Source organism: Dipodomys spectabilis, unplaced genomic scaffold, assembly GCF_019054845.1.
Source record: "Dipodomys spectabilis isolate Male_0828 unplaced genomic scaffold, ASM1905484v1 ptg000071l, whole genome shotgun sequence".
In the NCBI taxonomy this organism is placed as follows: domain Eukaryota; kingdom Metazoa; phylum Chordata; class Mammalia; order Rodentia; family Heteromyidae; genus Dipodomys; species Dipodomys spectabilis.
The window spans coordinates 1,948,239-1,959,359 of NW_024870748.1; the positions used below are offsets into that span (position 1 = coordinate 1,948,239).

General features: G+C 43.4%; 1 protein-coding gene across 4 annotated transcripts in view; it reads right to left on the reverse strand.

Moving 5' to 3' along the window:
• Thoc2 (THO complex 2) overlaps positions 1-8,266 on the reverse strand; it is a 120,905-nt gene extending 112,639 nt beyond the window's left edge. For 3 of the 4 annotated variants that reach the window (XM_042682469.1, XM_042682467.1, XM_042682468.1), the window contains exon 1: positions 8,172-8,254. In XM_042682469.1, the coding sequence (XP_042538403.1) occupies positions 8,172-8,242 (71 nt within the window). In that variant the 5' untranslated portion in view covers positions 8,243-8,254. Of the gene's footprint in view, positions 1-8,171 lie in introns of all 4 variants that reach the window. The other variant, XM_042682466.1, reaches the window with a different exon arrangement.
• Positions 8,267-11,121: the final 2,855 nt, after the last annotated feature.

The following is an 11,121-nucleotide window of genomic DNA, read 5'->3' on the forward strand; positions in this document are numbered from 1 at the left end:
AAAAAGCTCAAATGGGATGTAGGTGTGGCTTAAGTGGGAAACTACCTGCCCAACAAGCAAGAAGCACTGAGTTTCAGGCCCGGAACCACCACAAAATCCTACATATTTTATAGCACTCATGTAAATATTATAAATAATTTTAAAAAGGAAACTAGTAAGTTAATCTAATATTGCTTCAATGTTTTCTGAATGCATTTCCCCTCCCAAGGCTTATACTAAATTCAGACACAGACTGAAAGAAGAAATTCAATGCCAAGTGAAAGCTAACAAAGACATCAAGATTTCAGATAAAATTTTGGCTGAATTCAGAGAAAATTTGAAAAGGGAAAAAGAGCCACCAAGACTAAAATTTCTTAGAATGATTTTATCTCCCCTACTGCATTCCAAGAAATTCAGTATTAGCAGGGTGCTGGTGGCTCACACCTGTAATCCTAGCTACTCAGGAGGCTAAAATCTGAGGATCATGGTTCAAAGACAGCCCAGGCAGGAAAGTCCATGAGACTCTTATCTCCAATATAAATCACTAGAAAACTGGAAGTGGTGGGGTGGCTCATGCAGTAGAGCGTTCGCCTTGAGCTGAAGAGCTGAGGGATAGAGCCTAGGCCCAGTGTTCAAGCCCCATGACCGACAAAAAAAAAAAAAAAAAAAAGAAATTCAGTATTTACTTAACATCCAAATTTATTTAGTTTGGAAATGTCAAATATCATTTAGTATAAAAAAATGGCATCCAAAACAACTGGCAATTAAATTTTTAAACTTTATTGTAACTAACAACACTCAATAAAGACCTAACAAAATTTTCTTACTGGGTAATTATTTTAAAGAAAAAGAAATTCTTTGAACAAAATACATATTTGACAAAATACTTCAAAATTAGACCAAGTAATGACCTGAAGCTAACATCTTCAAGTTAAGAACAGAAATACATATCATCCATTAGAGTTGCATTTTTTTAAAAAATGTTGAGCTCACTGTTAATGATTTCCACTAAAAAATAGAATAGAATTCTCCACTGGTGCTACCAGTATATGCAAATTTATTAGCTTAATCATAGGCAAATTCTATGATAACATGAAATCACAAAAACTGAAAATAAAGTATTAAAGTCCCTATCTTGGACATATGTAGAATCTTAAATCCTTTGTTTTTAGATGTGAAATCAGTAACACTAGTTCCAAGTATTACTTGAAAAAACAACAGTACATTCTGGGAGTACTCCTTTTCCTTTCTGACACTTTCTGTAAAAACAAACATTTAGGAGTTCTGTAATTTTTTCACTGAAAATGTAACTTGTATATCTGGAAACATAATAGGGCACAAGTATGTGACAGATGGACTATTCTGAGAGGAAAAGTATTTTACTTTTCTACTTAATTACTTAACAAAACTTGTTCTTTGGGCTGAAAAAGGTGACTCAGTGGTAGAGTGCTTGCCTAGCATGCATGAAGCCCTGAGTTTGTTTCCTCGGTACCACATAAACAGAAAAATCTGGAAGGGGCATTATGGGTCAAGTGGTAGGGTGCTAGCCTTGGGCAAAATTAGCTCAGGGACAATGCCCAGGCCCTGAGTTCAAGCCCCAGGAGTAGCAAAAAAAAATTGTTCTTTGGTCAGGAGCTTAGATTGAAGTGGTAAGAGTACTTGCCCAGCAAGAGAGAGAGAGAGAGACGGAGGGAGAGGGAGAGAGAGAGAGAGAGAGAGAGAGAGAGAGAGAGAGAGAGAGAGAGAGAGAGAGAGAGAGAGAGAGGAGGGGCTGGGTATGTGGTTTAGTGGCGGAGCGCTTTCCTAGCATGGAAGAAGCCCTGGGTTCAAATCAATGCCACATATACAGAAAGACCCAAAAGTGGCACTATGGCTTAAGTGATAAGAGTACTAGCCTTGAGCAGAAGCAGCTCAGTAACAGTGCCCAGACCCTGAGTTAAAACCCCAGGACTGGCAAAAAAAAAAAAAAGATTTATCTGTATAATAATTACTTTTAGGGCTGGGAAGGTGGCTCAGTGGTAGAGCGCTTGCCTTGCATGCATGAGGCCCTGGGTTCAATTCCTCAGCACCACATAAGCAAAAAGAAAAAAGCCGGAAGTGACACTGTGGCTCAAGTGGTAGAGCGCTAGCCTTGAGCCAAAGAGCTGAGGGACAGCGTCCAGACCCAGAGTTCAGGCCCCACGACCGGACCCAAAAAATAACAATAATTTTGTCCTTGAGGACTGGGAAGGTGGCTCAGTGGTAGAGTGCTTGCCTTGCATGCATAAGGCCCTGGGTTTGATTCCTCAGCACCACATAAGCAGAAAAAGTTGGAAGTGGTGCTATGGCTCAAGTGGTAGAGGTCTCCTGAAATAGATCACACATTTTTTGGTGCCTGTCCTGGGGCTTGAACTCAGGGCCTAAGTTCTATCCCTGAGCATTTTTGCTGAAGTCTAGCATGCTCTACCTCTTGAGCCACATCTCTACTTCCAGGTTTTTTTTAAGGGGGGGGGAGGAGAGGGGTGGTTAATTGAAGAGTCACAAGGACATTTCCTTCTAGGGTGGGTTCAAACTGTAATCTCCCCACCTCAGCCTCCAGAGAAGCTAAGATTATAGGATTACAGGCTTGAGCCACCTACACCCAACAATCACACATTTTTCAAAGCTGGTTTTCAGACTAGTTAAAGCCAAGTTAAAACTCATCTGCTAATATATCTCATTAAACAGGAAAAATTAGCCCTGTAGGGTAGGGTATGTTTACAGCACAAGTATGAGACAGTAGAATGACAGACTTCAAAAGGCTAGCTTGAGCTACAAAGACCCTGTCTCAAAAAAGTAAGGAGCTGGGCACCGGTCTATAATCCTAGCTACTCAAGGAGGCTGAGATCTGAGGATCACAGTTCAAAGCCAGCTGGGGCAAGGAAAGACCATGAGACTCTTATCTCCAATTAATCACCAGAAAACTGGAAATGGTGCTGTGACTCAAGTGGTCGAGTGCTAGTCTTGAGCTGAAGAGCTCAGGACAGTGCCCAGGCCCAGAATCCAAGCCCCATGTCCAACAAAAAAATAAAAGGGCTGGAAATGTGGCTTAGTGATAGAGTGCTTGCCTAGCATACATGAAGCCTTGGGTTCGATTCCTTAGTACAACATACACAAAAAAAGGAAGAACTGGTGTTATGGCTCAAGTGGTAGAGCCTTGAGTAAAAGAACCTCAGGGAGGGGCTGGGGAGGTGGCTCAGTGGTAGAGCACTTGCCTTGCATGCCTGAGGCCCTGGGTTCAATTCCTCAGCACCACATAAGCAAAAAGAAAAAAGCCGGAAGTGGCGCTGTGGCACAAGTGGTAGAGCTCTAGCCTTGAGCTGAAGAGCTGAGGGACAGCGCCCAGGCCCAGAGTTCAGGCCCCACAACCGGACCCTCCCCCCCCCAAAAAAAGAACCTCAGGGACAGTGTCCAGGCCCTGAGTTCAATCCCCAGGACTGGCAAAAAAAAAAAAAAGCTACTAAAAGTCATGCTAAAGATAAGCTTAGTCTAAGGTGTACCCAAGTCCAGACCTTCTTGTGGTGCTAGCCTGAGGAATCTTTCAGAGCTGGATGCACCTTGCCTAGCCATTTTCAAATGCTGCCATCTGGCAGCCCAAGGGAAGGAGAAAATTCACCACCACCACCACCTCCATAAAAATGACTAAAAGCTAAAAGACAGAACTTATGCATTAAAGTCCATCATCACTCATGATTGGCAAAGAGTTACAGACAATCCCAACATTGTGCTCACGAGTCTATGTACATTTAAAGATTTAGAAATGAAAACCATATCTTACTCCACGTGTCATATTGTAAAGTGTTCTTAACACTTTAAAAGTTCTCAGTTACACTGCCTCACAGTTACGAGGGCAAGCAATTATCACTGTATTTCCTAGTTGACACAGACTTTATAAGGACCTTTCACTGGCTTCAGTGGAGAATGAATCTAGAAAGGAAGAAAATGGCGGGGGGGGGGGGGCACACAGGCTGGGAATGTGTGTGCCTTAGTAGTATAGAGTGCATTTGCCTAGCATGCATGAAGCCCTGGGGTTCCATTCCTCAGTACCACATAAACAGAAAAAGCCAAAGTGGTGCTGTGGCTCAAATGGTAGAGTGCTAGCCTTGGGCAAAAGAAGCTCGGGGACAGTGCCTAGGCTCTGAGTTCAAGGCCCTGGGTTTAAGCCCCTGGACTAGAAGGGGAAAAAAAGCAAAGAAAGAAGGGAAAGGAAAAGAAAAGAAGGGAGGGAGGGAGTGAAAGAGAAAGAGAAAGAGGGGGGAAGAGGAGGGGAAAGGGAAGGGGAAGAGGTATAGTGTTCTGTAATCATAGCTACTCAGAAAGCCAAGGTCAGTAGAGTCATAGTTCCAGGCCAGCCTGGACAAAAAGACACCCTCTACTGGAAAAGAAAAATTAGGAAATGGTACTGTGGCTCAAGTGGTAGAGCACTAGCTTTGAGCTGAACAGCTCAGAGTACAAGACCCATGACTGACCAAGAAAAAAAGAGGGCTGGGAAGGTGGCTCAGTGGTAGAGCGCTTGCCTTTATGCCAAGCAAAATAAAGAAAAAAAAGCCGGAAGTGGCCCTGTGGCTCAAGTGGTAGAGCGCTAGCCTTGAGCTGAAGAGCTGAGGGACAGCGCCCAGGCCCAGAGTTCAGGCCCCACGACCGGACCCAAAAAAAAAAGGAAAAGAAAAATAACTGGGGGAAAGAAAAGAGCTGGAGCTGTGGCTCCATGGTAGAGCACTTGTCTAGTAAACATGAAGCCCCAACTTCAAACCCCACAACGATCAAAAACAAACAAGGAACAGACTCCAAGTTTGGGTGTGGGAATAAGTGAACCTCAAACCCCAGTAATTTCTCATGAGAATGTTTTTTTGTTTTTTGTGGGTTTTTTTGGTCAGTAGTGGGGCTTGAACTCTGGGCCTGAGCGCTGTCCCTTAGCTCTTCAGCTCAAGGCTAGTGCTCTACCACTTGAGCTACAGCACCACTTCTGGTTTTCTGGTTGTTTACTGGAGATAAGAGTCTCACGGACTTTCCTGCCCTGACTGGCTTTGAACCGAGATCCTCAGATCTCAGCCTCCTGAGTAGGTAGGATTACAGGCGTGAGCCATGTGCACCCGGATGAGTATGTTATATTTGTACTAAGCTCTAGAGGGAAAAAATGTAAATGTTTGTTGAATGTAATGGACTAGATATTTTTTAACTGATCAATAAAGATGACAGAAAAAAAGTCAATAACTAAAAAACAAAATCCACCTGATAAGAATTTTACATATAGGTCATGCTCTAAAAGTGAAATCTATAGATTCACTCTACCTTCACATTTTTTTGTCCATTGTGGGGCTTGAACTCAGGGTCCTAGGCACTGCCTCTAAACTTTTTTTTTTTTTTTTTGCTAGTGCTACTTTGAGACACAGCGCCATTTCCACTTTTTTGGTGGTTAATTGGAGACAAGATTCTCATAGACTTTCATTCTCGGGCTGGTTTCAAACCCTGATCCTTAGGTCTCAGACTTCTGAGTGTCTAGGATTATAGGCATTAGCCTCAGTTTTTGTAATTCCAATATCATTTCCCCTGTAACAAAAGGAAAATGGTAGCATCTTTATAAGATATAAAAACTCCCAACTTAAGCTATATGGAACAATAGTTTCATATATCAAAGAAGTCATATAAATGAAAGCCAAGTACCCAACTGTGATGTGCTTTAAAAAGTTCATTTTTTCTATAACTTTAAGGTCTATGCTGAGCATGGTGATCACATCTGTAATCCCTGTATTCCCTGAGATTCAAGTCCAATCTGGGCTATGCAATGAAACTGTATCTCAAAGAAATATTTAGAGTCATGAAAAGAATGTTAAAAATAACAGAATTATAAAACTGAGTATATTGATTTGGATCTACTATAATTCAAACCACATTCCACAAGCCATAAATACAATCAATACATATAAATCTGCTGACAGTTTTTTAAGCCACAATTTTAACACAGGAAATGTAACATGTACTGTGGATCACATAAATATACAAAGTGAATTCATATATATACATAAAGTGAACACAAAATTCTGGTTTGACCAAATGTATCAGTTTTTTTCTCACTGCTGTTTAGAAGCCAAGCAGAGAATTTCACCAGTCATTCTAAGATAGAATAACAGTAAATCTGTCAAAAACAGTAACTGAGGGACTGTGGATGTATGGATGTAGCACACTGATAAGAACCTATGTCGGGTACCACTACCACAAAAAAACAAACTAAGGGGAAGCTATGCAATGTACAAATGTGACAGCCTCTAAATAAATGGTTTTAAAGGCATAAACAATAAACTGGCTTATTCATTTGGGGAAATTACCCTACAGACATATGAAGATGGTTTTGTTGGGCTATCCCACCTTTTCTACAAAATAAGGGGCCTAATAGGATATTTGTAACTTACTAGTTACTTGTTAACTAACACAGACAAGAATCTGGAAAATGTTCGTAACAATTACAAAAATGAATGTTTATCAAAAAGAGTTATGCATATGGTATTAAACCAATAAGAATGCTGAAAGAGATGTCAAATAAAAAGAAATATGAGACATCATCCCGTTCCTTCAAGTGCCTCTTATTTGGATGTGGGTATATACACATGAAGGAATGAGAACAACTAATTGGTAAACTCAACTGTTATCTTCAAGAGTTGTCCAGAAAAGTTTAAATATCGAAAGGCTGAAATAATAGTACTTTTAATAGCTATCACTTGGGCACTTAGTATGAGCCAAGTGCTTTACAGGCATTATTTAGTCTTCACAACAATCCTTTGAGTAGAGTACTTATTATTTCCAATTTACTCAAGGGGAAACAAAGTGGTTAAGGAACTTACCCAAGGTCACTCAGCTAGTTAAGTGGATAAGACGGCCACTTATTCAGGCAATTCAATCTCAAGCTCGTACTGTTAAGTTTCACACAACAGTGCGAGGGGGAAGGGAGGCTGCGGGGGAAGAGTATGCCTTATAGGCTGGCAATGTTACAAGAACAAGATCGGGCAACGCGTTCGCGGCACAACACGGCACGGCGCTCCAAATAACAAAGTTCCAAGGATTCAAGTCTTCCCATTAGCCACAATAAACTAGCTACTGGGGTGGGGTGCAGGCAGACGACCCAAATTACTAACAAATTTTAATCTCACACCGGACTGAGGTTTAATCTTCCAAGGCGATTTAAGAAAATGAAATTAGAACATTATTCGTTTTTAAATATGTGGTTGACTTTGCTGCTTAGACAATTCCTCCCCCCACTCCCGGAAGGGGGGAGGAGTGGAGCGCTATTTTAGGCGAGGAAACCACAAGTATGGCAAATTACCGTTTTCTGTATTACCGGGAGGGGGTAAAAATTAAGTTTTAGGACCAAGGGAAACGTGTTATTGTAGGTAGTCAAGCTTGGAGAGTAGCCACAATTAGTTACAGTAGCAGGACATAGTGGGGTATAAGAAGCATTTGCAGTGAAAGTTGAATCCAACCCGAAATCGCTCTAAAGGTGAAAAGACGGAGCAAAGAAGTGCTGTAGGTCTTCGGGGAGAATGGCATCCCAGCCACACTTCCCCACGGCCCGCGGCGCTGCGCAAGGCCAGGACAGTCCAAGATCTCTCTCCCCGGGAGGACGAGAGATGCCAAACGGGGCTCTTCACGACACCCCAGGCTTCTGGGCAGCGCAGAGGGGGGAGAGTGTCCAGGACAGTTCGCCCTCCTCAGACTTCGGGCAAAAGGAGGTTGCCAGGCTTCAAACTGAGGAGTCGAATGGGTGCAGAGTGAAGAAATGGCACCGAAAGAAATGGGAAGTCCGAATCGCTCCGGCTCAGGTCCATAAAGAAAGGAGCCAAGTGAGCTCAGGCAGACGGGGACAAAAAGACACCACAGCGATCGGGAGCGCGGAGACCCACAGGGGCAAAACGACAAATCGGCTGAGATCAACGGAGCTGAGCCACTGGGTGCAAGCAGGGGATTTAACAACACCGGAAGGGAAAAAGGAGAACGGCGACAGTTACCAACACCTCTCCTTCTGGAGTTCGAAACTCCTAGCCAACCCAACAACCGCCGCCCCAGTGGGGGAGGGGGTACATTGTCCCCTTCCTCACCCCCAACCTACCACCACATTTAAGGGTACTGCCGACGCCTTGACCCAGCCAGGCCGTTGAGCTGCCTGTGGCAGCGACACTCACAATTCGCATCTCCCTGTTTTCTCCCAGTTCTTTATCCACTCTGCGGGAAGCACCACGGTTGCGTCCGCCATCTTCCCCTCACTAGTAACAGAAGCCCGGATGTGTAGCACGCGAGCGCAGGGTCAAAGGGGAGCACCGCCCACGGGGAATGCCGGGAGCTGGGAGTTCTCTTTTCAGTTTCCCGCCCCACCTTCCGCATCACCCGACCGAAGGCCAAGGCTGGGCCGCCTACGCAACATCTGTGGCCCGTTTCTCGGCGTGACTAAGCTGGCCGCGCCCTCCCTGGTCCTCGCCCTTGTTTCTCGTTAGAACAGGACAAATAAATGGCAGACTCACTGACTCAGCTACCCTTTTCTTCCACAGTATCTACCCTAAAGCACGCGTTCAACTTTGTATTTTTCTAGCACTGAAATGGTCAGTAACCACTTTGACTGAAGAAACAGTATCCTCTGACACCTGTCCTCAAGCTGCGCAGGATCTGTAGCAAATATACAAAAATGAGATTAAAAAGTATCTCAGAGCCAGGCGCTGGTGGCTCACACTTGTAATACCTAGCTGTTCAGGAGGCTGAGATCTAAGGATCACGGTTCAAAGCCAGCCCCAGGCAGGAAAGTCCATGAGATTCTTATCTCCAACTTAAATACCATAAAACCGGAAGTGGCTCTGTAGCTCAAGTGGTAGAGTGCTAGCCTTGAGCTGAAGAGCTCAAGGACAGTGCCCAGGCCCAGAGTTCAAGCCCCATGATCAACAACAACAACAGAAAAAGTATCTCAGTAATGACCCTGACACAAATGGAGAAGGTTACTATTTAACTTATGTCAAACAATGTAGTCTTGAAAAACTTCATCTCTGAGTACTGACAGGACCAGCCAAAGTAGAAGGCTCAGCAAAGCATAAAGAAACAATGTTACTTTTGGATCCTAAAGTACTTTTTCAGGAGAAACTAATACAAAACAGGAAGTTAAGTTCTCTGCAGGTAAACCGCATGACTGGTATGCGGCATGCCCTGATTTTAATACTCCCAAGTACTACAAAAATTAAAATAAATGCCTCTAGAAATGCAAAAGAACTGTGTCTCCTGATGGAATGTTAAGAAAAATAATAATAAAAATTAGCTTTTTTTTGTACTGTTTTCGTTTTAGACCTCGAACTCATGGCCTGGGTACTGCAACCTTGAGATTTTTTTCCCCCTCAAAACTGTGCTCTACCACCTTGAGCCACAGCTCCTCTTCTGGTTTTCTGGTGGTTAATTGCAAATAAGAGTCTCATGTTCTTCACCTGATTTAGCTAGTTGTAACCCCTCTAAACATCACTGTTATAATTGTGTGTGTGTGTGTGTGTGTGTGTGTGTCTATGTTTAATCAGACTTTCCTGCCTGGGCTGGCTTTGATCCAAGAGATTCAGATCTCAGCCTCCTAATTAGCTAGGATTACAGGTGTGAGCCACAATGGCACCAGACTTCTTTCTTTTTTATTTTTTCCTTTTCTTTTCTAATACTATAGGATTACAGGTGTTAGCCACCCTGCCGTGAGCCACCCTGATGCCAGGCTTTTTTTTTTTTTTTTTTTTTTTAACTTACAAATCACTGCAAAATTTGTATAACCTGAATTCAACCCTGAAAGAACTTTGAACAAATCCATGCTTAGGAGCCATCTAAAAAGTTTCTGGGGCTTGGGAAGGTGGCTCAGTGGTACAGTGCTTGCCTTGCATGCTTGAGGCCCTGGGTTCAATTCCTCAGCACCACATAAGCAGAAAAGCTGGAAGTGGTGCTGTGGCTCAAGTGGGAGAGCACTAGTCTTGAGCTGAAGATCTGAGGGACAACGCCCAGGCCCAGAGTTCAAACCCCACAACCAACAAAAAAGAAAAATCTGGCTTTCACTCTTCAAACTTGTCAGAGTCATGCACCACAAACATTACTTCTTCTAGGAGACAAGAACATAACTGATCCCAACCAGATTGTTTTGCTTTTACTATAAAGAAAATTACTACCACACTTGACTAAACTTCAATATCTGTAAAGTAACAATGCTGTATCAGTGAAATGTGAAGAAGTATAACCATAAAATCCCATTCCATATAACTAATGTAAGCTAAAGCAAAATTAAACAAAGCTGGCACCAGTGGCTCGGTTCTAAGACGACCTGGACAGGAAAATCTTTGAAACTCTTATCTCCAATAAACTACTAGAACACCGGAAGTGGCACTGTGGCTCAAGCAGTAGAATGCTACCCTTGAGCTGAAGAGCACATGTACAGGGCCCAAGCCCAGAGTTCAAGCCCCACGATGGACCAAAACAAAAAACAAGTAAACAAAATTAAAGAAATATTTCCAGGCACCGCTGGTTCATGCCTATAATCCTAACTAATCAGGAGGCTGAGATCTGAGGCTTGTAGTTCAAAGCTAGCCTAGAAAGAAAAGTCCATGACTTTTTTTCCAGTCCAGGGGCTTGAACTCAAGGCCTGGGCACTGTCACTGAGCTTCTTTTGCTCAAGGCTGCACCCACCACTTTGAGCCACAGCACCACTTCCAATTTTCTGGTGGTAAATTGGAGATGAGTTTCATGAACTTTCCTACCCAGGCTAGCTTTGAACCACAGTCCTCAGAGCTCAGCCTCCTGAGCAGTTAAGATTAAAATATGAGCCACCAGCACCTTGCTTATGAAACTCTTTTATCTCTTAACCATAAAATACTAGAAGTGGAGTTGTACTCATTACTTTACTCATATAACTGTAACCCTTCTGGTTACAGTTTTTTGGGGGGTTGGTTGTGGGGCTTGAACTCTGGGCTGGGTGCTGTCCCTCACCTCTTTAGCTCAAGGCAAGCGCTCCACCACTTGCGCCACAGCGCCACTTCCAGCTTTTTCTGTTTATGTGGTACTGAGGAATAGAACCCAGGGCCTCATGCGTGTGAGGCAAGCACTCTACCACTGAGCCACCTTCACAGTCCTGTA